Source organism: Cutaneotrichosporon oleaginosum, assembly GCF_008065305.1.
Source record: "Cutaneotrichosporon oleaginosum strain ATCC 20508 chromosome Unknown ATCC20508_contig02, whole genome shotgun sequence".
Lineage (NCBI taxonomy): Eukaryota > Fungi > Basidiomycota > Tremellomycetes > Trichosporonales > Trichosporonaceae > Cutaneotrichosporon > Cutaneotrichosporon oleaginosum.
Window position 1 is genome coordinate 924318 of NW_027072171.1, and position 26648 is coordinate 950965.

The window sequence follows — 26648 nt, forward strand, 5'->3', positions numbered from 1 at the left end:
GGGGGCGCGCTGTGCATGATAAGGGATAGCCAGAAGGAGGGGGAAAGAAAGCACCGCACGTCGAAAGGAGTAAGAGACGCGGTCAGCATGTGGACAAATTTGTTTGCGTCGCGCGCTGATCTAGCGCGGACATGATTGTCGGGCTCACCTGAGCGGCAGCGGCGGCGGTGCGGAGAGCGCCCGAGGCGGAGGCACGGATGGAGGGGGCGATCATGACGGAGAGGAGGGGGGAGGGGAGATGAAGACAGAGAAGAGGGCTTTTGGGAGATAGGAAGAGACGAGAGCTGGAGGATGGAGATGAAGTGAGATGCGAGTTGCGGAGGAGGGAGGATGGAGGAAGGCAGGGGGCGGAGGAGGGAGGAGGAGCAATGACGGGGGGAGGATGGGTGGTGGCTGCTCACCTCAGGGTCCGTGCCTCGTGATTCTCCAATGCGTCCTCTGGCCCTGCGCCTTGAGTCACCGTGCACCCACCATGCGGCAACTTGCGTCTGCCAGGGTCAACGGTGGCAGATGATTCGGCCGTCCAGGCCGCCTAGCCCCGAGTTCGAAATACCATCTCGAGACTACCAAATATCTCATGCATACCCTGGGCTGTCTCTGCTCTCTCTGCTCTCTCTGCTCTCTCTCTCTCTCTGTGGCCACTCCTTCGCCTGAAACCCGACGAGCGATAACACCAACGCCGATGCTGCGTGTCGTGGAGGGTGGGGAGAGGGAGCGCGGGGCGCAAGGATGAGTGTTGTGTGCACACAAGCAATTAGTCCGACACATGCCACTCCGGAAGATCGGCGCCTCACCCGACTGATCACAGTGCAGAGTGGTCATCGGCGTGTTCTTGATCGCAGCCGCGTCGACAATCACCATCAAGCAAATTGACCGTTTGACAGAGATGTCGCATGCCTTGAGCTGTGGTGGTGAACGCATTTCTCCCCTTCGCTGTTCTAGGCCGATCAACGCCGCCAGTACCGGCGGCAGTTGACCAAGGGTGGGTCCGCCAACCCCTGGATCCCTATCCGACCCCTCCATCTACACGTGTGACCCCGCCTTGGATCGCCGAAGAGGCCGAAGTCCTAATCATTCAGAGGTCATTACAACTGAATCCTAATAGAACGGGCAAACTTTACCAGAAAGATTCAGGCACAGCTCGCAAAAGTTCGAGTCCAAGCGTCGGCCACCAACCTCGCCTCCGTTGTTGACAACATATGCTTGCACGCCGGCTGCCACTCGCCGCCGCTCGTTCAATTTCCGCCCGCCTGTCATCCACCATGTCCGACTCTGTCACCTCCACCCCGCACGACACGCCCGGCTGCACGACGCCCATCCCCGTGAGCGCCGAGGCTGGGCCATCGACACTGCGCGTCAGCGTCATCGACAAATGGCTCAAGCCAAACGGGCCACCCAAAGGCGTGTCCTTCGGCGCGCGCAAGCTCCAGGAGCAAGATGATGTGTGGAGCAACAACGCTTGGTGCGCCCCCATCCATATGTTGCTGACGTAAGGGACCACGCCGAGCTGCCCGACGACTTTGAAGAGCGCGCCGCCGAGATCATGGAGGCGCACGCTGCGTCGCCCGTCCCCGACGAGAAGGTGACAGAGTACAACGCGCGCCCGGCAAAGTACTGGGACAAGTTTTACAGCAACCACGCCGACCAGTTCTTCAAGAACCGCCGCTGGCTGCCGCTCGAGTTCCCGGAGCTCGTGTCGTGCTGCGAGCCAGACGCGGGGCCCAAGACCGTCCTCGAGGTCGGCTGCGGAGCGGGCAACACCGTGTTCCCGCTGCTCATGCACAATGAGAACCCGGGCCTCCGCATCTTCGCCACCGACTACTCTAAGACGGCCGTCAAGGTCGTCCAGTCGAGCGAGATGTACCCGCGGGCGGCACACGGCCTCGGCGAGCTCTCCGCGTCCGTGTGGGACATTACGAGCCGGCCAAGCGAGGAGGCCACCGCCCAGGGCATTACATACTCGCTCCCCGAAGGAGTCGAGCCTGGTACCGTCGACGTCCTCACCGTCGTGTACGTCCTCAGCGCACTGCATCCCGACGAGTGGGCGCAGGCCGTCCACAACCTCTACTCGTGTCTCAAGCCCGGTGGTCTTTTGCTTGTTCGTGACTACGGGAGGCACGATCTCGCCCAGCTCCGCATCAAGAAGGAGCGCTTGCTCGATGTGCCAAACTTCTACATCCGCGGTGACGGCACACGCGTCTACTTCTTCGAGAAGGACCAGCTCGGCGACATGCTCACAGCACCTCCACTTGGTGCGGAGACTGGCAACATGTTCCAGATCCACCAATTGGCAGAGGACAGGCGTTTGGTGAGTGGCAGCTGCGCGGGGCGGGTGCGGTCCTCGCAAGCCAGCTGAGGCAGCAACGGCTGAATATACTAACTGACACCAGCTCGTCAACCGCAAGGAGCAGAAAAAGATGTACCGCATTTGGCTGCAGGCCAAGGCGACCAAGGTGTAGTAGTATGTTCTGGTATTGGGAGTAGGGCATGTATTGAGTCTTTGTCGCTCGCCAACAGGTGTAGATGCACTGACCATTTGACATCACTCGCCCGCATGCGGGAGTGCGGTAACATCAACTCACCTCTGGCCGACAGACAAGTCGATCAGCCCACCTCAATCCTCTTCTTTTAGCACGCTTTGTCCTTCCTTATCGGGCGCCGCCTCACTCCTTGACCAGTGGTTTCGAGCAACAGCACAAACACTGATGACGACGGCGTCTCAATGTAAGACTTCGGCAGCGTGAACGCCACAACAGCTGTTGGCAAGGATACCCTTTGACCAAGGTCCCCTGCCTTCGGCATCTTGATAGTTACGGGGTCTCGTAACACTGCTAATCTCTTCACCTGCCCCCGCACTTCCCGTTAATCAACCTCGAGCACGGGAGCTGCCGTGGAATTGTTCCAAGCCTAGCAGCCTCCGGTAGTGATGCACGTGACAACGCCACAACACTCATCGTGCCTGACTATCACACACATCAACTGTCGCATTACCTCCTCATCACCAACCGGTGTCCATCCTTCCAAACGTTGCGCGACGACTCCTAATCGTTGTTGTTTATGCCCAAGGCGCTCGGAAGCAAAAGCCTGACCTCTGGCGGGATCGAACCGCCGACCTCATGCGTAACTCATATCCACGCGTCTGAAGCGCGCGAGAATCACGTGTTAAGCATGCGCTCTAACCAGCTGAGCTAAGTGGCCTGAGCTGATACGCCTCATATCGCGACTGTCAAGGACGCGGGCCCTTTCCCGGGGCGCCAGTTTCGGGCGCCAGGAGGCGGGGATGACATGGTTTGCACGGCGTGGCGGCGGCGGCGGCGGTGGCGGCGGGAGTGCCGAGCTTTCGAGAGCGATGTGCTTATGTGAGACTGAGGGGGTCGGCAGGGAGGGATCGACCGGTTATACTATGCGCCATTTAGCACCCAAAGATCGGCCTTTGACGATCTTTGGCTCACGGCGCAGGCCTCGGCTCGCACACCCAACTTTCTCGCGTCTTGGCGTCCCTGCACCTGACCGACCTGAATGTTATTTGGTCTCCCGCGCTTTCAGTTACGACGATTCCGATGCCCATCACGGCTGCGTCGCCTGACGGAACACCCGCTGCCAGTTGGTTGCCAGGCCGCACGCTCCGTAAACAGGCTGCCCAACTCTATCTATGCACCGTATATTCCCTCGGTCGCGTTCATATCATCTCAGTCCACTACTGCTGCTCTATCCTTTCGCCTGCTCACGACCGCGACCATCACGGCCGCCACGACCCTCAGTGACCACCTCACCCGCATACCGGCCTCGCGAAGATGCCGTTCCCCATGTGGCTGCTCGACCCGCACCTGTTCTCGCAGGTGTCGCCAGCACCGCCTGAACCCGATTCCAAGTCGTCCCAGACGTCCAGCGCGTCGTCCTCGGCGCCGTCCAAGATCGCGTTCCTGCCTCCGCTCAACGACAAGCAGGGCGCACAACTCAGCGCGATTATCCAACACTTCAGCGCGCCAAACTACACCCTCCCCATCGCGGAGGGAAAGACCAGCCGCGCGCCACTCAGCATTCGCGAAATGATGTTTCTCGTGAGTACGCCACAAGATCGCACTGACGCGCAGAGCAGAGACCAAATCCTCAAGTGAGTCACCGGAGACTGACGTATCCCAGACGCTGACGCCCAGATTTCTCAAGGGTGGGCACACGCGTCGCATTGGTGGCGACGAGACTGACGGCAGTGACGGGGACCACGAGGGAGGCCATCGCGCGTCTTGAGCGCACCCTTCTGTGGCGCCGCACCACGGGCATCGACGACATGGACACGCACATGGCCGCCGTCGAGGAGGAGTGCCGCACCGGCAAGGCCATGGTGCAGGGCTTCGGGCCGTCCGGCATGCCTGTCCTCTACTTCTTCCCGAGCCGCAACCACATCCCCATCGAGCAGCGCAAGGCGATCCACCTGGTGCGCATGTCGATGACCCCGCTGACAGCAGATCTGGATGCTCGAGCGCTCAGTCGACCTCATGGCGGGAGGCGTGACGTGAGTCTGTCGGGGCGTTGAGCTGACGCCAGCAAAATCGTCGCCATCTTCGTTTTTGGAGAGAAGCGGCAGGGTGCACCGACATCGCTCGCCATCGGCAGAGAAACAATTCATTATCTCATGCAGCACTACCCGGAGATCTGGGGCACAGTGGTTCTGTACCGCATGTCGTGGGCCGTACGAGGCTTCTTCGGCGTCATGTGGCCCTTCATCGACCCAATCGTCAAGGCCAAAATGCGCATCATCTCGGGATCAAGCCGGATCAGTGAGAAAGATGTGCAGCGGCACGCGCTGGTGCGCGAGTGTGGCGGGGATCTCGAGGTGAGTGAGCATGCGCTTGGAGGTGCCAGAAGGGCTGAAGGAGGAGAGGAAGATGCGGTGGGCAATAAGGGCAAGGGGAAGCCTGAGCAGTGGACTGGCATGCGTGGGCTTGCCATGTGGGACAGGCGAGCATATGGGGCATGAACGTGTCCGGCAGGACGACCGAGGAGCTGACGCGTAGTGGTCGCACGAGCACAACTCGTATTGGCCAGCACTCATCAACGTCTGCAAGAAGCGACGGGCAGAGTACGAGCGACGGTTCGTGGCGCTCGGACCCGCCATCGGCATCGAGGAGCGCAAGTACAAGTTCGCAAACCTGGAGGACAGCTGGCAATATGATCTGCCGGACAAGAACGGGTCGTTTGTGCGCACGGCGGCGGACATCTACAACATCCCGGCCGCCCACAAGACCAAGACATCGATGGACAGTGCGGCCCCGAGCGTTTCGGTCGAGCCGGGGAGGGCTAGATGAGCAGAGCAGAACGAGCAAAGTGGGACGGTCTAGGTGCTTTAATTTTATTGACGATGTGGCTTCTATAAATGTGTATGTACACGAATTTCTGAGCTGGGCGATGAGACTTCGTAGCCACAAAGGAATGCGAATGTCGCTCGATTCCAGGCGTCGTATACGTCTGCAAAGTTGGGGCACCTATGGGGCCCAGTGGAGAAGGAGAGGGTGCCACGCGCGTCGTATATATCATGGGGCAGATACTGCACATAGCGCGCCAACCGGCCAGGTCCTGAGTGACCAACACAACACACTGCCACCACGTTGAGCACACGCCTTTTGGGCGTCGGGCGACGCTCTTGAGCGCCTCTCGCGTCCCAAAAAGCGAACGCTGACCGCTGACGGGCTCGAACCGTCGGCCTCACGCGTACACAGGCAGACACTTCGCGTCTCGTGTGAAGCGTGCGATCTAACCAGCTGAGCTAAGCGGCCGTTGCAGCTCGCATTCCCGAGATTCTCACGTCCGCGAACATCGCGATCACGCTTCAGCTCGCGAGGGCGGAGCGGAGCGCCAGGAGGCAAGAACAGACTTGATGACGCATCGGAGACAATGGCAATGCTGGTATATGTGTCCATGCCGGGTATGTAGGTGTGTTTACAGATCAGTAACGCGCCTGCGCCGACTGATCTCAAGCCTTAGATTTCTGTGCGTTAGCTATGAGAACGCTTCTTGCTGTCCATCGAGGACACGCAACCCAAGTCTTCTCTCATTCCACATCTCATTCTTGAAGAATCCATCCCTCATACGCGCATCACCCACCTTGTCGGCCTTAGCGCGCATCATCTTCCTCTTCTTGGCCTTGACATTGGCCTCCTTGTCCTCGACGGGCTCCTCCTTGGGAGGCGAGAGCGGCTTCGTCGCCGCCTTGACGCGTTTACGCGTCTCGCGCTCCTTCTGCGTCGGGCGCTTCATGAACTTGGCTGATCGGCCCATGATGAAAGATGCAATCGACAAAATGCAATCGTCGAAATATCCTTTCTCCCTTGCGCAGCTCGCCCAGGCGTCATACCCGGCCGGTGCCTGGCTGCCTGGCTGCGGGGTCAAAGCCCTCCACCCAAGACACGCAGCCACCACCTCACCACTTGCACGATGCACGCCACCCTCTGCCATCTCCGTACTGTCTACCACCATGGCCCAGCCCGCCCCCGGCGCTGCTAACAACCCACCACGACGCTTCGGCGCACGGCCAAGCAGCATCGCCTCCGCGTCTTCCCTTACTATCCCCCCGCCCGGCCCCGCCTCAGCGTCCAACTCCGCCTTCGCCCTCTCCCACACACCACTTGCACCACAACCGCAGAGAGCGCGCTCTTCCTCCGCCGTAGCGCAGGGTACCGCCGTCGCTGCTGCTCAGCAGTGGCTCAGTGCGCTTGCACCGCGCGGCGAGGGGCGCGGGCGCGAGTTCCTCACCAGCACATTAAGCGGCGTGGCGAATGTGGCGACCACCGTTGGCCAGGAACTGAACGGTGTGATAGCACGCGGGGCACACAGCAGAACTGGAAGCTATGCGGGCAACGTCAACGGCAATGGAAATGGGACGACAAGTCCGCCGCTCGCCGAACTTCCATTCGCACCGCGTGCAAACAGACGCGACTCGCTCGCATCCCGCCGTGACTCATCCATCGCTTCCCCCGTCCCACCTCCCACCGCCCCAGCCCCAACGAATACGCGGCGCCTCGGCCCACCACCTCCTGCGAACGCGCGCCGGCTTGGCCGCGAGTCGGCGCCCCCTGCCCCTCAAGCACAAGCTCTCGTTGACACGCCCACAGAAGCCGTGTTCCGCACCCTCTCACCTTCCCCCACCGCCGCAGCATTTCAGCGGACCAACTCGATCGAACGACGCCCCGGACATAACCGCACCGGCAGCATTCCCTTATCGACCTCGCCCGCGCCCTCGGCTGCGAGTACGGGCAGTCGGCGAGCGCGCGGGACACCATACAAGATTGGCTTCCAGCCCAGCGGGGTGCGACGGGATCGTACTGCCGCCTTCACTACTGCGCGCAAGGAGAATGCTGCGGAGCGCGAGAAGGAGGAAGGGCGATTAAATCGGCGATGGGCGAAGGTGCGTCCCACTTTGGATCCGCTGACTCCAGCTCGTCGACTTGCACTTCAACCCGTCAACACAGACGTCGCCCCTGGCACGATCAGGCAGCAGCTCGTTTTCGCTCAGCTCAATCGTCAACGCACGTCCGCAGGTCCACATGGACGACGTGGTGGACAGTCTCAAACCGCGCCAGGTGTGGAAAGGGCTGAAGGCGGCAGCCGGCCCGGGGCCCGAAGAAGCGCGGAAGCGTGCTGAAGAACAGCGCATCGTCAAGTGGGAGCCAGATAGCGAGGTGCGGAAATGCCGCGTCTGCGCGGCGCCATTCAGCCTCAGCACGCGCAAGCACCACTGCCGGTTATGCGGGCGCATTGTGTGCTCGCTCCCGCCGACTCCACCCGCGCTTCTGGCTGTGCAGATGCAGTTGTTCGCTGAGGGCGGCGAGCTTCCTCCGGGGACGCGGCGGGAGAAGTGCTCGCTCCTTCTTGTGGCGGACTGGCGTACAGGGCGTGGCGAAGAGGTGGAAGAAGGCTTCGTGGGATGGATGAGCCTCGACCAAGAGAAGGAGCCAGCCGCTATCAGGCCGTCGCGTCACCACCGGCATAGATCAGGCAGCGTGCTGAGCGACACATCGTCAACCACGACAAGCGACGAGCCGCAGCGCACTATCCCCCTTCCGCAACAACCGCAGGAGGTGCAGGTTAAGGGTGTGCGCGTGTGCCGCGAGTGCTGGGCTACTGTCTCGTGCGTCCATCCCCCGCCACCACTGACCCCAGGCGCAAACAGAAGATCGCAGACCGGACGAGAATCACCCCCTTCGCGCGCCTTTACGCAGCCCTCCGCTCGCTGCAGGCCGAGATCGCCGGCCTCCTCCCGTCGTTCGAAGAGGACGTGGCGGCTCTCCAGCGCGCGTCTGAAGACACTGAGCCTTCGGCGTCATTATTAGCGTCGCACAAGACCCTTCTCGCCCTCTTGGGTCAGTACGACGCGCTTGCCAAGCGCGTGTCCGCGGCGCCGTGCGAGCCCGGCGGCAGTCAGGCGGCGGTACAGCGGGCGCTGGCGCGCAGCGCGGCCGAGTTCATGGCCCGCGCGGCGGTCACAGCACAGGAATTGCCGCGGCTGCAGCGGCGCGCCGCGGCCGCCAGAGCCCGCACCATGGTCGTCGTCGAGCAGCGGCTGCCGGACGTGCTCAAGGCAGAGGGGATACGCGAAGACGCGGCGGAAGACGTTGCTAGAGCGCTCCAGCCGCTGTTGGAGCAGCAGGCGCAGCTCGAGTATGTCTGCTGAATGGAAGGTGAAAGGGGCTTACGCCAGATCATTTATTGCCGAGGCCCATGCGCAGCGCAAGTACGACGATTCACGGTCTCTCGCGGCCGCACTGAATGAAATCGAGAATGAAATCGCGCGGTTGACTGCCAGCGCGCTCGACGCATAGCGACGCAAGTCAGTCGCGACAAGCCTGGAATGTGGGATGGGAGGGCGCATGTGTCTACGCAGATCATGAGGACCATGTACGATCGCGGGGCGTTAGTGGTGGATTGGTGGCTGCGGGTCCAGTTCTGAGTCTTCACGTCAAGTCAAATGGACTCGACACGCTAACATGATGGGTTGTATCGGGGGGTCAAGATGCTGTGCTTCAGCTACAATACATAGGCATGGATTTGGATGGATGTAATGCGGATCATGGCGATGCGGTGAATGCTGAGTGCTGTGGGTGGTACAAATAACAGATAACAGGCACAATGGGGAATGCGATATCACACAACCGGAATAAGAGAAACCGCTAGGAATGTCCGTCAGATGTTAGGGTGTGCGCCATATGTCGGTGCGGCAAGTGTCTCGTCGCGTGGCGAGTCGTGAGGTGTGCGGGTGTCCTGGAACGATGGGAATGGGGATGACCCAGAAGGACCCAAGGTCGGGAGCATAGACCCAGCAGGTTCGGCTTGCGCGGGGGGGCTATACCCATATGTGTACGGCGCAGGGTGCTGCTGAGTGGCAGCAGCCGACATGTCCCATTCGGGCGCATCCGGAAACGGCGACCACTTGAAGTCAAAGTCGTAGATGGGACGCAGCGCCGTCCCGAAGGAAGATTCGACGGGAGGCTTGGCAGGCTGTTGCTGAGAAGCAAAGGTTCCGCTGCCCATAAGAGCTGCGTCACCGTACCCTGCAAAGAGATCTTGATGTCCCGGCCCCGTCGGTTCACCTGTCGAGATGGGAATCCGCGATTGCGCCGCTTCGTAGGGTGGCGTTGCAGCCAGCTTGGACGGTGGAGCAGAGACTGGCCGTGCCCAATCATGCTGCTCAGCAGACGTGTCCCAGCGAGGGGGATCGGCTGAGACCGCCCTTTGCTCGCTTGCTTGGGGCGCGTTCGAGTGCATGGTCTCAAACACGTCAAATGGTGACGACGTGGGGTCGATGGGCGACACCACATTGGAGAGATCGGTGGGAAGAAAGCTCGCTAGTGCCGATGGTGGAGTCTGCTGCTGCGGATATGACGGGTCGCCGCCCCTGTTGCGCGAGGCGTTGGACGGAAGCATGGCATCGATGAGTGGGGCTTCCTCGGGAGGGAACGAAGCGAGCGGAGTGGGCGTCTGGTGTTGCTGTACATGCTGTTGTATAGGATAGGGGCGGCAGCGCGGCCACGGAGTGAACGGCATGGGAGACGGCGTACCTGTGCGCAAGTAGCCGAACGGCGAGGGGAGATAATGCAGTTGAGAAGGTGGCAGTGGCGGTGGCGCCTGCTGCTGTGCCCTATTCGACGTCAGGCCGAGCAACACCCTCGAGTCCATCTGGTGGGCGTCAAATCCTGTAAAGGCTGCGACAATCAGCACAGACGCCCCTCGCAACAAGTTCCGAAATCTCTTTCACTCACACTGTTGTGTGCTTCCACCGACCTTGATCGGCTGAGAAGTGACGCCACGAGCAAAGATTCCCGGGCGCGAATGCTGCGGTCAGCGAGGGGCTATGGATCAGCAGCAGAACGCACTGCCAGTCTATTGGCGGCTGCCGCTTGCACCACGTCTTGAGTTGGTGCGAGACGCTCAGGCAATTCTCGCGACACTGCCGGGGGCTGCACATTGCCGGTCCGCTGGGATGGACCGAGTGGATGGGTTGCTTCGTATTCGACTCCCAGTGGAGCGAGTGGTGTTGGTGGGGGAGCTGTGCGTTAGTAGGTTCAATGCGCAGCGAAACGAAGCTGCGACTTACCAGCAGGGAAGAAAACACGGTTGTGGATCAAGTCGGACAAGTACCGCTCTTGTTGTGCAGATAGTGGTGGTCTTGTTGGCAAAGGAGGGCTCGAGCCTGTGTAGTGATCGCCGCCGAGCGCCGATGCTCCATGGTTGACGCCGCCTCGCATTGGATAGGGCGACATGCGCAATGCGGAGAGTCCGCGTCCAAAGGGATACTGCCCAGGCTCGTGGTCGACCGACCTAACATTGTCACGCAGACGTGAGCGCAGCGCATCTGCCAGAGCTCTTTCCCTGACCGCCGTGTCTGGGAGCTGGTGGTGGTGGGAAGTCGATGCATGCGCTGGATGCGTAGAGGACAATGAGTTGAGGAAGGCGGTGACGTCTGTTGCGTGGTCCGAGGGAGGGACAAAGTCTGGATTCCAGTCTTCTTCGGACAGCTGATCTCCGCCCCTTCGCGAGCGGACAAAGTATGCCGCACCACGAATCTCATGCTCCTGCCGATGAGGTCGAATAGATTCGAGGAAGCGAGCGATGTGGACCTTTGGTTGCGCGAGAGTATATGGGACGGCCTGGATAGGGGGGTTGCTGCCCATCGCGCGCGCAAGCTTAAGGGCAGTTGGAGTGCGCTATTGTCGAGAGCTTGGGTGTGGGTGTAGCAGCAGCGGGGTGACTATGACGGTGGGGTGCTCGAGCAGTTCGCTAGGGGAGTGAGAGAGTGGGAGAAGAGTGGGAGGGAGACTGGGAGGAGCGGTTCCTCTTATGGGGGGGGGGGGGGGGGGGGGCTTGGGAGGCGAGGAGGGAAGGCCTGTCGGGTGTGGTGTGTTCTTGGGGGATACTTGGGGGGCGGGCGGCTGAAGAGCAAGATGTCACGATCAGTCGGGCGGGGGAGGAGTCCGAGTCGAAGGGAGGGGTGGGGGAGTTGTGTGGGTTGCGGTTCGTGACTCAAACAGGGAGCCGAGGTGCGAGTGCGCGAGTGTTCAACGGCTAGCCTGTTGTGCTCTTATGTTGCATGGCTCGGGCTCGAGAGTTAAAACGAAGTTGGTGTGCACTGCTTGACGGCTGTTCCAGATCCTGGACCGTGTGTACGCTGGGTGTGTATCTGTGTGCTCAGGCTGAGACGCTTCGGTTTGGTCATCGATCGTTTGCCAGTAGCCAGTGACGAGGGCTAGTCGCCTTAGGTGGGGCGTGCGATCAATGACCTGAAATACGTAGGTGGCCAGGTGGCGGGTGGGTAAATGACACTAGTTGTGCGTGACAAGCGGGCGAATGGGCAGATGAAGGGGAGCAATTGGAAGCGACGAGGGAGGAGGGATGATGTCGATGAGAGATGTGAGTTGGGGAGGGGGAGGGGGTGTGGGAGCGCGGGGGATGTGTGGATAATATGAGTAGTAGTGGGCGATGTGCGATGTGCGATGATGAGTCCGAGTGGCGCAGAGGGGGAGAGAAGCAAGGTTGGGGGATGCAAGTGAGATGTGAGAAAGGGAGAGCGCGAGAGCGACAATGGGTGAATGGCGGGATTGCGGATCACGGATCGGTTCAAAGTATGCAAGGAAGCAAGGTTGTCGCGTGCGTGCGTGCGAGTTGTGCGAGCGTGCGTAGGTGTTTTATTAGATTATCGCAAGATTGCAAGACATGCAAGGCAGGAGTAGTGGAAGCCAGTCCGAGTTTGTGGTGTCCAACGACACACACACGGCACAGGCAGGGTCTGCTGCAGACACCAAGTGTTCTGGTTGTGCCTCAATTGCAACCTAAGCACAGGGCAGATGGAACAGCCCCAACGACGCTTATAGTGCCAGGTTGGTGAGCGCCTTGTTATAGGCCGGTAAAGCGGTAGCGGATGACAATGGTCTGCGTAACTGTGTTGCCCCGAGTTTGTGGAGCCGGGAGATGCAACCGAGCTTTGTTATCCTTTAGGCGGCGGCGGCCTGTTTCGCCTGAAGGTTTCTGTCCGACCGCCTCGGGGATTGGGTGTGGTATTTACTGATGCGCAGCGTGCAAGTGGGGCTGAGTGGGCGTATGGGCGTAACGCGCGCGATCCTGCGAAGACAGGGTTTGGCGCACGGCGTAAAGCACGCGAATCGCTGTGGAAGGAGAAGGGAGAGGAGGGGAGTGAGGAGAAAGTGGTAATGCGAGATGGGGGAGAGATGTGGAAGGTGTCGAGTGCGACGTTGTGGGAGATGGATGGTGCGATGGGGGAAAGTGAGGAGGGCCAAGAGCAAGCAGGGGTTGACGTGGGTCGATTGTGAGGGTTGTGGATTGTGGATCTTCCAATTTACAAGATGAGCTAGACGAGGTGGAGATGGTGGAGATGATGGGGATGTGAATTGTCAGTGAGATTATGGAGGAATTGAGGATTGGAGGGGGGAGAAGAAGAGAAAGAGGTGCATGTTGGAGCCGAGGAGGCTAGCATGTTAGCTCGGAGAGCAAGGAGACTATGCTAACGTGAATGTTGACTGATCATGACCAGAGAGACAACCAGAGAACCGCTACCGCGGGAGCGGAGCCAACGGAGATTGCAATACCCTACAAGACGCTAAGGGTTGTGCATAGACTGCGCGACACTCGGGGCTCGGGGATTGCCTTGGGCCTTGGATCCTCGGATCCTCGGATTGACTGGATTGACTGGATTGACACGGAGATCCAGGACACACAGGTGACCACAGGTTGAGCACAGGACACACAAGACCCCACAGGATCATCACCTACACACCAATCGCCCCAGTCCAGGTCTCTCCACGCTAGCCACCCTCCGCATCGCCGTTCATGCCGTTCAGCGCTACACCGACCCACCGGAAAGAATACAAGACCAACTTGGACTCTGTGGCCGATGAACTGCTGACCAGCCTGAAGTGTCCAGCTGACCACCCCATCTGACCATCTGACACAGACGACCTTGTTGACGCATGTCGATCTTCCCTTATTGAGCCGCCACGCGACTCGGCTCCCATCTAATCCTACCCTAATCTCAATCCGATCCTATTCCGCCTCTAGCGCCTCTTCCTGCGCACTTGCCCCTGGAATTCTCAACGCCCCCGGTTGTCGCAGGGTCCCAAATTCATCTCGCCCGTCCAATCGCGTCCAATCCGCTGCACCAGCGGTCGGTGATGGATACCCCGCATCCTCAACCAGACAGCCCATGCACTCTCCGATGCATCCGACGGCGCTTTTGCCTCGATTCTCGAGCTCCTCTCCCTCCGTCCTCCTTACTTTGAGCACTGAATGAGACCGCGTCGAGCGCCTGTTGCGCGCTATCAACAATACGAGCCAGTCCCTTCGCCTATCCCCCGCGACAGCAATACACATGTGTCAGTGACACATTGCCCTCGTAATCGTGCAGTTTACGAGGGCGAAGCGAACTGTCTCAGCGGGCGGCGGACGGCGGGCGGCGGGCATCGAGTGGCGCGTCAAGGGCATCGAAGCAATTCGGCGTCAGCCGTGCCGAGACCTGTGCCATGCCCGGCCCCGTCCCGCCGAATGTCCGCTGCGCTCGGCTAGTGCACGCGTGCGCGCTTACAGCGAGCTGCGGCTGCGAGCTGAGTCGCAGACCCAGCTGGCTGCGTATATCCAAATGCCGTGCGCATGCAACTGGCAGTTGGCAGCTGGCAGAAAGTAGAATGCAGAACGCAATGCAGAATGGATCTCTAGATCTGAATCAGGTCCGGTCCCATCGCCACCCTGGCCCCCTCATCAACTCACCCACGGTCGCCTCGCCCGGGCCGCCATCCGCCACTCGAATTCCCCTTCCGTCCATCTCCGACCGCACTCCACCTCCGCGCGCCGACACCATGGACGCCGGGCACGCAGCGCCACGCGCGCCCTCTCGCGGTCGCGCCAGCGCCAACGCGAGCCCGACCGGCTCCGCGTCTTCCCCGCCCCTCGTCACCCCCGGCGACACATACCAAGTCGACAGCGAAGGGTTCTCGTCGGACGAGTCTCTCCCGGAGGACGAGTACGAGCTCCTCGTGCAGGAAGGTGGGTGCGCGGCCACGCGCGCGGCGGCGCGGCGGCGCGGTGGGAGCTAACGCCAGCCGACGCGGGCTTCACCGACGCCGAAGTGGCGGCGCTCGTCTCGCGCCTGAAAGAGGACGGGCTCGTCACCTTCCTCCGCACGTACCTCGCGGGCCCGCACACGCTGCGCAAGCTCCTCATCAGCCTCGGCATCGTGCCTGTGCGTATCCCCCCCACACACCTGACCCCAGCCGCGCCACCTCCGCGCCGCGTCGACGCCGGATATCCTCCTCCTCCCCTTCGCCAAGGTTGCGCTCTCCCGCATCCTCCGCCGGCGCACCAAGCTCGCGGCGCACAACAGCGTCGCGGACGCGCTTGCGCTCCTGCGCTCCGCGCGCCGCATCATGGTCCTCAGCGGCGCGGGCATCTCGACGTCGTGCGGTATCCCCGACTTCCGCTCCGCCACGGGGCTGTACGCGACCCTGCAAGCCGAGGGGAAATACGAGCTCGACGACCCACAGCAGATGTTCGACATCGCATACTTCCGCGAACACCCCGAGGTGTTCTAGTGCGCCCCCAGCCTCGGAGGTCGCTAACGCCAGCTCGTTCGCGAAACAGATCTACCCAAGCAACTTCGTGCCCTCGCCCTGCCACCGCTGGATCAAGATGCTCGAAGACCGCGGCGTCCTCCTCCGCAACTACACCCAGAACATCGACACGCTCGAGAGCCAGGCCGGCGTCTCCCGCGTCCTCCAGTGCCACGGCTCGTTCGCCACCGCCTCCTGTCTCCGCTGCCGTGCGCGCGTCCCCGGCCACGCGATAGAAGAGTACATTATGGAACAGCGCATCCCCTTCTGCCCCACGTGCGCCGCGGAGCGCCGCGCGCAGATCGCCGCGCTCAAGCGCGACAGGAAGGAAAAGGGGAAGGGGAAGTACGACAGCGACAGCGACTCGGACGCGCTCGATCCGTGGCGCCGCGGCGAGCCGGGCATCATCAAGCCTGACATTACGTTCTTCGGGCAGGCGCTCGACTCGGCGTTCGACGAGTGCCTCTTCCGCGACCGCGAGGAGGTCGACCTCCTCGTGATTATTGGTACGAGCCTCAAAGTCGCGCCTGTCAGCGAAGTGTTGTGTAAGCCGCACCGCTGCGCCGCTGACTCCAGCACATATCCCCCACTCCGTCCCGCAGATCTTCATCAACCTCACGCCCGTGACGCACGTCCGCCCCGACATCCTCCTCCTCGGCGACGCCGACAGCATCGTGTCCTACCTCAGCCACGAGCTCGGATGGGAGATCCCGCGCGCCGAGGGCGAGAAGCCGCTCGCTATCAAGCCCGAAGACGCGGTCTGGGTCTCGGGAGAAGGCGTGCTCTCCCACTTTCACATGCTGCGCTCACGGGCGGAGCGTGACGCGCTCGCCCTGAGCGGGCAGACTGTCAGGCTGACAGTGAGCGGAGAGTCCGTGTCGGGGAGTGCGAGTGCGAGCGACTCGGAGGATTCAGAGGCATCGGGGGAGGGGGAGGAAGCTGAGGTGCGCGAAGAAGGGGCGGGCGGAGACGAGAACGAGGGCGCAGATGACGAGGGAGATGGAGGGCTCCGGCCTTCGTCATCCTCGGCCCGCCCGGCCAAGCGTTCGCGCATGGGCAGCCCAGCTTCTGGCGAGAGCTCGGGGCCAGCAGAGCAAGCCAAGCGCTCACGCGTAGGCAGCCCAGCCTCTGGCGAGAGCGCGGGGCCAGCAGAGCAGGCGAGACGCTCGCGCGAAGGCAGCCCAGCGTCGGGCAAAAGCGTCGAGGCAGATCTGCCCAAGCACTCATGCGCCGCCGATTGCGCGCTACCGCCCAAGGCGTAACGACAGTGTATGTCCCTGTGTGTAGCATAGTCAATCAGTAGTTCAGCGTGAGCATGCGCCCAGGAGCCACCGCGAGCTGCCGCGAGCTCATGGAGATGCATTAAGCAGCCAGAGCTGCGTGTATCACGAGTCGAGATGGGCTTGAAGACCGGATGGTTCGTAACTGGGAGGAGGCGTACAGACAAACAAGGGGTACAAGACGGGATCGGGCTGCCGAACGGGGCGATGGAATGTGCGGGGCGTCGACGAGGGGTATAACGGAGCGGAAACGATGCCGGAGGAAGTCCAAGTGGAGGCATGATTTACTGGATCACACACTTGCACCCGCCAACTTCTTCCTCGGCGTGTGCTGGCCGATTAGACGAGCGGGTGGCCGTCCGCTTGATGACACTGTGCTTCTTGTCGTCTGAGATCAGCTGGCTGTTACGGGTTGAGGTTCGTACCTTCTGCCTCGTTGATACTGAAAGAGCGCACACTCAAGTGGACGACTGTTGGGTTTTCGTTCGAGGCCGAAACTGGAAGGCTGTTGGCTGCGGTCAGCAAGGATCAACTCAACCAGCGGAGGAAGAGCAAGGGGTATGATGAGACAAGCAAGATCCAAACAAGAGGGTGCGCGACGATCCATTGACGTCGGTACGTCGAGGTGCATTCCTGCGCCACACCTCGCTTCGCCCTGCTTGACCCCATATCCGACGACCATGCTTGTGACGCCCGTTCCTTGTGCCCCGAGCAGTGCTGGCACTCACAAAGCAACGTGGAGTCGTCGGCGAGCACTCGACCAGAGTAGAGAACCTTGAGCCTTGACGGGGCGGTTGGTTGTGCTGGTGCGGTCCATTCTGCGTGTTAGCGTGCTGAGCATACTTGCGCTGCTGCTCATAAGGTGACGTACCAGAAGGCCACATGCTCCAAATGAGTTCTTTCTGCCGGTTAGAGGAGATCGGCATAACAAGGGCAACCCGAGTCGTGCTCCCGCCCGAAATAGAGACTCACAACACGGCCGACAGTCGTCTCGGGCTCAAACGAGTAGACGTGATATTGCCCCGAGATGATAAGGACACGGAGGTGGACCTGGAGGGGTGAGTAAAACACAGAGGGAAGGCCCGCAGATGGGCGGGAGCGCACCTTGGGAGTCGTGGCGTCTGGCATAGTGGCTGGAGAGGCCGCTGTTTGTGACATGGGGGTGGTCATGGTGATAGTGGGGGGGGGGGGGCGGAGGCGGGGTCTCGTGTAGGGAGCAAAAGGCGGAGGTGGAAGACGATATCAATGGAGCGAGTGATAAGGAAGATGTTGAAGAAGAAGAGATGGAGTGGATGGAGTGATGGATGGAGGAGGAGAGAGAGGAGTGAAGGATGAATTGCCGGGCGGTGCTTGGCGCACTGCGGGGATGCGCGGGGCCCTTAGCAACCGAGGGCTTGGCGAACACGAGGGGATGAGGCTGGGTGCGCAGGTGGTGGCGGCACGGGATGCAAAAAGCGAATGAGCGGCGGGGAGCGGAGCAAGGGCGGGGGGAGATATGGATGGCCTGGATGTGGGAGGGAACCGAGGGAGGGCGTTGAAGGGATCCGGATGATTTGAATGACGGTGCCCGCCGGCGTATGGCCGTTTCTTCTTCTTGGCGCCCGAGGTGAATGGTTGCCGGATGCTGACTTGCTGACTACTTGCTGGCTGCGAGCTGCGAGCTAGGAGCTGCGGGCTGCGAGCTGCCTCAGCCGTTGGAGTTGGTCGTCCCGGTGGCCGGTGGGATCGGTGGGAGTCCGTCTCCGGTCAATGCAAGAAGAGGTCTAGACGGATAGCGCAGCTTTGTTCTGTCGACCTGGTGCCCAGGAACTGAGACGAGTTAGCGGCTACGAGGATAATCTGCGGGTGGTGGGCAGAAGGTGGGTGTTGTGGGGTGAGACAGAAAGTGGAAGAATGACAAGTAGCAAAGTGTGTGTGATGGGGGGAGATGTTGATGGAATTAGGAGAGCGTGAGAGACGGAATGTGAGTGGCGCTGGATGTTGACGACGAGGGAGGGGCGACTATGATGAGGACACTATCGTCGACGACGACTGCAACGACGACGAGGGCTGCACGAATAGTTTCCAGGGATCCAGGGTAGCACTACTGGTATGATAGACCTCGACTCTGCAGCTCTCCAACCCAGTTTCCCTGAAGTGCTCATCATGACACCAGGCACATCACTCCCAACACCTTGCAGCTTGAGCCATGAGCCAGCTTGTTGAGCTATCTTCCAGCTCGCGGCAATTCTTTGCTCTCCGCCACCATACCACCATGAGCTCATCAGCCAATACTTTCGTGGCAGTCATGGCGCCATGTCAACCCAATTACTCTTATCCGCGGTACTCCCCTAACTGCTGAGCTGACGTCGTCGCCGTCACTCACGCCACCGTTATGCTCGGGGAATGTATATGGTGCAGCTAGAGAGGGCCGAAGCTTGGCCCCGGCCGCGCGGCCGCCCCGGTTCTCTGGCGCTCCCGTCAGCTGCTTCCTAGACTTGGCTGAAGAACTGCCCAGCTGCTCTGAACTGTCCTCGTGCCCATCCCGCTCCGTCACAACGGCCGAGACATTTGGAACTGTTCAGACGGAAATAGGTCACAGTGCCTTCGTCGCTGCATCACCTGTCTGCCATATCGACGTCGACCAAGCATCCGTCGATAGCATTATCCAGATTCTCGACGCCTAATCGGACCGTGGTCAGCCTCGAAACGAGCGAGGCGAGCCGTCGAGGTTGCAAAGGAATGCGTAAGAGGTATGAATGGCATCAACTGCGGGATCGTCACGTGCAACGGACGTGCACCGCCGCCCAGAGAGCTCAGCGCCCAGCGCCCAGCGCCCAGCACCCAACGCCTAGATCCATTGGTGAAGAACATCAAGGCAACTGGGCATAAAGGCGGAGCCTGCATCGGGATGAGCCTCTTAAGTTTGGCTTGAGGCTTTGAGTGATCGCAAGAGGCGCTGAATCGAGTCAGAGGCTGAGAGTCACGCGCGACCTTGCGAATTCAGATCGGACGTGTCATCACATGTCCTGATTGTTATCCCACTCTCTGCAATGGAAGGAGAGCAGAAGAAGGGCCCGCGCGCGCACGCCTCACATCGCAAAGATCGCCCACAGCTACCTGACGTCATCATTCACGGACTCAAACTGACAGGCACCAAATCGTAGAAATTCATCGGTGTTAAGCCATGGAATTGGTCCCGCCCCAACGCTGGCCCCATCGTCCAGCGCACGTGGCACGAGCGATTCGCCGTCCCATCCAAGGTCAACGGCCATCCGGGTTGTATCAACCATCAAGCACAAAAGCTGATAGAGTGGACGCCATGGTGAGTCCCATCGACGACAGCGACGACAGCATCGGCACGCGCGCACTCGACTCGGGCACTCCTCGCGATCGACACACTCGCGGACGGCAGGATAGCGGGCGCGATGGGTGCGCGCATTGGGGGGAGTTGGCGGAGTGCGCAAGGAGGGAAGGGAAGGATGGCAGAGAGGGAAGGAGAGGAGATGGCGAGAAGAGAGTAGGAGAGTGCGCGCGCCCGTTCCGCTTCGTCCGCAAGTCCCAGCCCGAGTCGAGTCGAGTTCGCCGCGCCAAACCGCTGTCAAGCTGTCGTGTCGTGTCAACAAGAAAGCCGCAATAGCTAACCCCAGTCTTCGCAGCCCTCTACCTTCAAGCGTTTCGTCGAGGTCGGCCGTGTCGTTCTTGTTAACGACGGCCCGTCCGCCGGCAAGCTCGCCGTGATCGCCGAGATCATTGACCACAACCGCGCGCTTATCGACGGCCCCTCGACCTCGGTCGCCCGCCAGGCCTTCCCCTACCGCAAGCTCATCCTCACCCCCTACACCATCGCCAAGCTTCCCCGTGGCGCTGGCTCCGGCGCCGTCAAGAAGGCGTTCGACAAGTCGGGTGTCGCTGAGAAGTGGGCTGCCTCGGCCTGGGCCAAGAAGCTCGAGGCCCGCCAGGTCCGCAAGGTGAGCTGCGCCGAGCACTGCAATTGGCGGTGCGGGAGGAGCGGCGCCTGTCGGATCGCATCGCACGCTAGCGTGATGCGTCTCAAGGCGTCGCGCGATGAGGGGTGTAAGATCATGTCGATGTCCACCGTGACATTCACATGAGTGAAAACGCCTCTCTCCCTCCCAAAACTGTCTTTTCGAGTCACACGCTAACATCGCAGGAGGCGACCGACTTTGACCGCTTCCAGATCATGCTTGCCAAGAAGCAGCGCCGGGACGCCGTCCGCAAGGCGCACTTCAAGGAGCGCAAGGCCGCTGCCTAAGCTTCTGGCGTCGATGGGTAGATGGGGACACGCCCTTGGGCGTTTGTAGAGCGCAGTCTGATGACATGCTCATTGCATCACGGCCAGCGCTACGAGTGGAGGGTTGGGGAGCGGATGAGCGTGGGCGACTGGTGCTTGTGTCCTTCTCCTCGCTAGAGGCATCCAGAGGCGTGAGAGTGGGCAATTGTCGGAGTGTGACCGCTCGTCGAGATGTGTCTATGGCTCAGACGATGTCGACGGAGGGTTTCTGGGGAGCTGCCGGACGGAGGAGCGGAGTCACCGTGTCGCAACGCCGATCGCGGGCAGGTGGATAGATCCGACTGCTGACTATGAGAGGCAACGTGCTAACACGGTGCAAGTGACGTGCTGCCACTCAGAAGGAAACGCCTGGCCGCGTCTCCTGCCAACTTACTGCCAAGCCAGCGAGCCGTCAGTGCTGTCACAGAGCACAGGCAGCGCGGAGGGTTGCCAAGGCCACCGCCCTGCCATCTTAGAGTACTGTTGCGTGGAGCTCCATGCTCGCGTCGGACGGCTTTCCCTGCATTCTGTATATCGTTCTGCGCTGTTCAAAGGCCGTGACGCCGTCAACCTCGCGTTGCTTCTCCATTCCCTTTCCATATAATCGATGCTCATCCCGTACAACTCTAGGACGCTTGGACGCGTCGTCAGCAGACCATGACGATGTTACCCGCTGCTGAGGCTGCCCCACCACCTTGCACCTTCCCTCGGCGATTGACGGATCGTCACTCGCATCTCGGCATGCTTCTCCGCTTTCCTTCCGCCGTCACCCTCCCGCCGCTGCCGCTGGGACACCTCTCACACTCATCATCGCGGGAATGCATTCATAAGGCGCGTCGTGAAGCGTGAAGAGCAAGGAGAGGTCACAACCACGTGGCTAAGCACCGCATCACGCTTCGCGCTTGGCCCCGCGCAGCAATGTGCCTGACGCGTGGGCCCTCTTGAAGCAGGGCAAAGCCTCCGCCGGCGCCTGGCGCGCGCTTGATTGAGCCACCACTCAGTTTGCAGCCCCCTCGGCTCACCTTCCTTCCCTCTCCTCTCCCTCCTCCCCTCATTCTGAACGCGTCTCGCCGCCGCACCTCCGTCCCGCCCAGCCGACTCAGCCCTCTCACCGCCCCCGATGACAACACCAGATCCATCGTCCTCTCACAACTACAACACTCACATCTATCCATCGTCCACATCCCCACCCCCCATCGCACACGCTAGACCATCCACAGACCGTCAACCCACCCTCCAGGCCCCCGCCAACAACTCCCGCTCCCTCCAGGTCCCCTCCCTCACCGTCACCTCTCCAGGCGACGCCAACACCCCCAACACCTCGACCCAGCCGCCTTCGATCGACGACGACGACGACATGGCAAAGGGCTCCACCTCTCTCATCGACCCACGGTACTGCTGCTGCGGTGCGTGCTTTTTCTGCGTCTGGCCTCTGCTCTGGATTTAGCCCCTAGCCCTCAAAGCTGACATTCAGCGGTGCCGATGGTCAATGCGGGCATTTACTCTATCATCGCCGAGCAGACAGTGTGTACACACTTGGACGCGGCGCGCTGACTTCCAGGCCGTAGCAGTTGCGACCGCCGTGCTGTGCTTTACAGCGCCGAGTGGTGGGTGTGTGCGCACGGTCCAAGCTCGCGTCCCGAGTTTGGTCCGTTGCGTTGCGATGCAGTGCGCCGCGTAGCGATGGCCACTGCACCGCTATCCCGAAGTTGGCTAACGCGTAGTGCCGGGTGTCGCAACACCGCCGTTTGTGACGTACATCTTTGCCGTCGTGTGTCTCGTCGGGCTTGCAGTGCAGCCCGTGGGCTTCGTCGGCGCGTTCCGCGTGCGTTGTTGCGCCCCCAACGTCTCGCTGACATGCAGGAGAAGACCAAGACGTTCCGCGTCTACTCTGCGCTCAACGGCATCATCACCCTCCTAGCCTTTATTGTGGCTGCTGCCATCATCATCGTCTCGGCCGTACGACACGACGCCGCGATGGCAAAGTGCGAGAAGGACTACTTCACGCCATCGTCCTCGGCGACCCAGCAGGCGCAGCAGACATTGAACGAGGAGAGCGGGTTGTTGTGCAACGCGTTCACATGGGCCGACATCGGCTTCATGGGCGGCCTTTGGGTCATTCTCGCCCTGACCCAGTCCTACTTCGTCTACTGCACGCGCAAGTACGGCAAGAGCCAGGTCAAGGACCACAAGCTCTACCACTCGGTGTACAGCGAGAACCCCGAGGCGTTCACCATGAGTATCCTCCAGAGCAAGCGTTACAACGGCACAGACAGTGTCATGTGGACGAACTCGATGGTCGTGCCCGGTGGGCCGCGCGACGACTGGGACGCGCGCCCGAGCTACGAGAGCGGGCGCCATGAGCCGGGCCCCGAAGCCGGCGGCGCATACTACAACCACGCGCGCGGTTACAGCGACGGCCGCGAGGCGTACGGCTACGGCGACAGCGCCGCCGGCGCGCCCGGCCCAAGCAACCCGTACGCGTTCAACGCGCCCGGCGGCGGCTATGTCGACCCCGTCAATCCTGCGACCATGCCGGGGCCCAACAAGGTCTAGGGAGGCCAGGACCGAGTTGCATACCCTATGTACATATATCACGGCGTGGGCCGGCGACGGACGGATGGGCTGCGCGGGGCCAGAGAGACAGACGAGAGACGAGAAGCGGCCAGGCTCTGCCGCGGCCCGGGGCCGGGCAGCAGGACACTGGGCGTCGCGTGCATGCGGGATAGAGGGCTTGTGGCTAGATTTGTTATGCATTTGTGGGCATTGGTGGGGCGGTGGGATGAGGCAGTTCGTAACCTGCCAAGCTGTGCTCCTGGCACGATGAGTGCTTTAGATAACTGCCTCAGGACACAGCCACACCTGCCCCACTTCTGTGGCGCTGCCACGGCAGACCACACTCGCCTTACACAAGCACAGCAATGCCTAATGCATCAGATCATCTCATCAAGCAGCATATCGAACCTGCCGCCCTTGGCCGGCGCGGGCGCCTCGGCGCGCTGCTTCTTCTTCTTCTTCTTCGGCGCGTGCGCGACGCCCAGCGCCTCCTCCGCGCCATCGAGCACTGCCGCGACAATGTCCTCAAGCTCTTGCTCCCACGCGCGCGACCGGCGCCACCCGCAAGCGGCCGGCGGCTCCGCACCACTCAAGAGCGAGTGCAGCGCGGTGCCGGACACGTAGACGTACGGCGTGATGTGCGCGCCGTCGGTGAGAAGCAGCGCCTGCGCGAGCGTCAGTGTGTCCAGCAGTGCCGCCGAGAGCTGCGCGACGAGCTCGGCATTGCGCGTCTCCAGGAGCGGATAGAGCTCTTCGGCGTCCACGTCATCGTCGAGGTCGTCGTCCCACCCCTTCATGCATCCGAGTGCGGCGCGCACCACCGCCTCCACTTCGCTGCGGCGCCAGCGGCGCCCCTGGTGTCCGCCGGGGTCTGTTTCGGCCGCGGAGAGGATACACATGCGCAGCGCGCACGCGAGCGGCTGCGCGTCGACGGGCAGGGAGGAGACAGAGGCCGGCGCGTCCAGCGCGTCTCGGAAGGCCGCGAGGCGCTCGTCGAGCGGCGCCAGAAGTGAAGTGCTGTCTCCAGGAGCGGGGAGCTCGATCTGCTGCGAGCCGACGCGCGCACTGCTCCCCTGCCTCAGGTACTCGGTCACAACGCGGCGCACGGCGGCCTCCTGTGTTCCATCCTCGGCATCGTCCAGCGCGCTTTTGTCCTCGACAGTCCCTGCCTCGCTCTGCGGCTTCTCACCGTTCCCGACGGTCTCGGCCTCGTCTTGCGACTTCTCCCCGTTCTCGACCGTGTCAGCGTCGTCCGCTGACGGCTGTAACGACAGCCCGGCCATCAGCTGCGCCGTTTCGGTCCTCTCAAGCGCCTCGTCATTCTGCGCACCCTTCGCAGGCCAGCGCATGCCTAGCGCAGCATCCACGATGGCGTACGTCGCCCGCCGCGCATTGATCGATATCCTGCCCGCCCGCGCCGAGGGTCCCGCGGGATTTTCGAGCGCGTCTCGCAGATACACACGTCCGGGATGGAGCCATGCGCGCGTCATGATATCCAAGTGCCCTGTGGCTCGGGCAGCAGCGTACGCCTCGACGACGCTCGCCGACGCCTCGGACCTAAGGGCGGTAGGCAAGCGCCACGCGCGCGTTGTACACCCTTCGCTAAGCCGGGAGCAGAAAGGATACAGCGAACAGCACTGCGGCGAGGGGAGGACGTACTGGATCGTCGCGTCGATGGCGCCGTCGACCTTCTCGGCGAGCTTGCGTTCGTCGACATACGCTTGTGCGTGAAGCTTGCGCACAACACGCGACACGAGCTCGTAAGCCGTGTCAGCGTTGTGGCTGCCCGGCCGCGCGACGGTCTCGCGCAGCGTGCGCGCGACCCGGTCGACCCGGTCGAGCGTGTAGTTCGTATCTGAGGAGGAGGTGTAGTCGTTGCCCAAGAGAGCGGCGAGGAGAGGGAGCATGTTGAGGGGCAGGCGCAGGCGGCGGGCCAGCGCCTCGCTCGTGTAGATGGGGAGTATGAGGGTCGCACCGCTGGAGCGTGGGAGAAGGCGGGAGACGGAGCGCACGCGCACCTTCTTGGCTGACGTCGTGGTGAAGCCGTCGCCCACCGCTTCGTGTGTCGTCGTCGGCTCAATCCACTCCACCATGTCGAAGGGGATGTAGCCCTTCATGTCGGCTGCGCTGCCGAGGATCACAAAGTCTGAGTCGAGCCCCAGGACATACCCGCCCATCTCGGCGGCAATCACAACGCATTGCCCATCCGCCTCGCCGCGGGGCACGAAGACCGTCTCGACATCGAGTGATGCGAGCGCCGCCGCAAATGCCAGGCTCGCGAACGGCGGCAGGATCGCCTTGTCCCCCCTCTGTCCGCCCGGAGAAGAGCGGCTCTCGGGCCGCGTCGTATAGAATAGTCTGGCCTTGTCGATGCTCGCCTGCATGCGGCTAATAAGCTTGTCATGTTTTTCGAGCGGCGGCGCTCCGTCGAACACGAACACCAGCTTGACGCCCACCTCGCGCCATGCGCGAACAAAGCGGCGTGTAAGCTTGTAGAATTGGAGGTACTCGCCGCCGCTGGCCCATGGGAGCGCGTCGAGATACAGCTGGTAGATGAGGCTGATGTCAGCTTGCTACAGCTATGAACTCACCCCCATGCGTCGACGACGATGCGCACCGGGGGCTGTGCGACGCTGCCCTCCGCTTCGAGCACGATGGAGCGACACAGGCTCTGCCGATTCTCTTTGAGAAAGGTCTGGAGCCCTCGTACGCCCATGGTGAGTAATGTGCTGATGAATTGAACAGTGAAACGTGAGCGATGCAAGTGTGGAGGGCGAGTTTCACCCAAGTCGTGGCCGGAATTCAAGGTGGAGGTCAAAAGTGGAGGTCAGAAGTGGAGGTGGAGACGGTGTTTGGACTGTGGCGATCCCAACGGCAATGAGTCTGTGGTCTACCGTCGCAGATGCACGGCTCGCACGGACGAACGCAGATTTTGCAGTGAGAAACAAAGGCTAGCCCTACGTTCTTGCTCAGTAATTATCCCTGCTGGGGCACTTGCGACTGCTCGATGAACAACCACTGTCTCACTCGTTGATGGCGACTCGCGTGACATCAGGCTTGTTGCCCAGGCTGGATTGCCTCAGCGCTTATGGAGCCATCTGCATGAATGTATCCACGAAGTAATTCAGCCATTAGTGCTGCGTGACAACGAGTTAATGAGTCAGGCATGTGTTAAAAATATCTGCAACAGCCGAACAAACTTACACCCCAATATACACACGCAACAGCAAGCAAAAGGCAGCTCCAAGAAATCCTAACCTCAGATGCCCAACCAGAAATACCTCACTTAAACTTCTACAGGCGTGAGAGACATACTTCCACTGCTGGGGCCCTCGTTTTCAGCTTCTGCTCCTTGCCAAAAATACTGTGATCTCAGACAAAGGACATGATTAAGGGCTGGCACCTTTGCTCCAGCGAAGGTACTGGCGCTCG

At 61.3% G+C, this 26648-nt stretch overlaps 8 protein-coding genes across 8 annotated transcripts; 5 read left to right on the forward strand and 3 right to left on the reverse strand.

The window, feature by feature from the left end:
• Window positions 1-1262: 1262 nt before the first annotated feature.
• COLE_02065 (uncharacterized protein) lies at window positions 1263-2459 on the forward strand (the record flags this gene model as incomplete). The annotated part of the gene is made up of 3 exons (XM_018424946.1): window positions 1263-1462; window positions 1495-2308; window positions 2391-2459. The coding sequence occupies 3 exons, from the start codon at window positions 1263-1265 to the stop codon at window positions 2457-2459; spliced, it is 1083 nt and encodes a 360-aa protein (XP_018280665.1).
• Window positions 2460-3794: 1335 nt separating this feature from the next.
• COLE_02066 (uncharacterized protein) lies at window positions 3795-5306 on the forward strand (the record flags this gene model as incomplete). The annotated part of the gene is made up of 6 exons (XM_065626188.1): window positions 3795-4061; window positions 4095-4114; window positions 4201-4435; window positions 4467-4513; window positions 4546-4834; window positions 5016-5306. The coding sequence occupies 6 exons, from the start codon at window positions 3795-3797 to the stop codon at window positions 5304-5306; spliced, it is 1149 nt and encodes a 382-aa protein (XP_065482457.1).
• Window positions 5307-6472: 1166 nt separating this feature from the next.
• COLE_02067 (uncharacterized protein) lies at window positions 6473-8668 on the forward strand (the record flags this gene model as incomplete). The annotated part of the gene is made up of 3 exons (XM_018422461.2): window positions 6473-7402; window positions 7434-8125; window positions 8158-8668. The coding sequence occupies 3 exons, from the start codon at window positions 6473-6475 to the stop codon at window positions 8666-8668; spliced, it is 2133 nt and encodes a 710-aa protein (XP_018280663.1).
• A 509-nt stretch (window positions 8669-9177) lies between these two features.
• COLE_02068 (uncharacterized protein) lies at window positions 9178-10170 on the reverse strand (the record flags this gene model as incomplete). The annotated part of the gene is made up of 1 exon (XM_018419988.2): window positions 9178-10170. One exon carries the CDS (start codon window positions 10168-10170, stop codon window positions 9178-9180), a length of 993 nt encoding a protein of 330 aa, XP_018280662.1.
• Window positions 10171-14357: 4187 nt separating this feature from the next.
• On the forward strand, window positions 14358-16369 carry COLE_02069 (uncharacterized protein; the record flags this gene model as incomplete). The annotated part of the gene is made up of 5 exons (XM_018423261.2): window positions 14358-14544; window positions 14601-14740; window positions 14772-15088; window positions 15123-15652; window positions 15684-16369. 5 exons carry the CDS (start codon window positions 14358-14360, stop codon window positions 16367-16369), a joined length of 1860 nt encoding a protein of 619 aa, XP_018278714.1.
• Window positions 16370-16792: 423 nt separating this feature from the next.
• COLE_02070 (uncharacterized protein) lies at window positions 16793-17557 on the reverse strand (the record flags this gene model as incomplete). Its single annotated transcript, XM_018427563.2, has 5 exons — window positions 16793-16899; window positions 17116-17205; window positions 17259-17289; window positions 17360-17437; window positions 17492-17557. The coding sequence occupies 5 exons, from the start codon at window positions 17555-17557 to the stop codon at window positions 16793-16795; spliced, it is 372 nt and encodes a 123-aa protein (XP_018278713.1).
• A 4460-nt stretch (window positions 17558-22017) lies between these two features.
• COLE_02071 (uncharacterized protein) lies at window positions 22018-23216 on the forward strand (the record flags this gene model as incomplete). Its single annotated transcript, XM_018420373.1, has 5 exons — window positions 22018-22066; window positions 22135-22184; window positions 22222-22267; window positions 22385-22485; window positions 22524-23216. The coding sequence occupies 5 exons, from the start codon at window positions 22018-22020 to the stop codon at window positions 23214-23216; spliced, it is 939 nt and encodes a 312-aa protein (XP_018278711.1).
• A 377-nt stretch (window positions 23217-23593) lies between these two features.
• On the reverse strand, window positions 23594-25600 carry COLE_02072 (uncharacterized protein; the record flags this gene model as incomplete). The annotated part of the gene is made up of 1 exon (XM_018423259.2): window positions 23594-25600. One exon carries the CDS (start codon window positions 25598-25600, stop codon window positions 23594-23596), a length of 2007 nt encoding a protein of 668 aa, XP_018278710.1.
• Window positions 25601-26648: the final 1048 nt, after the last annotated feature.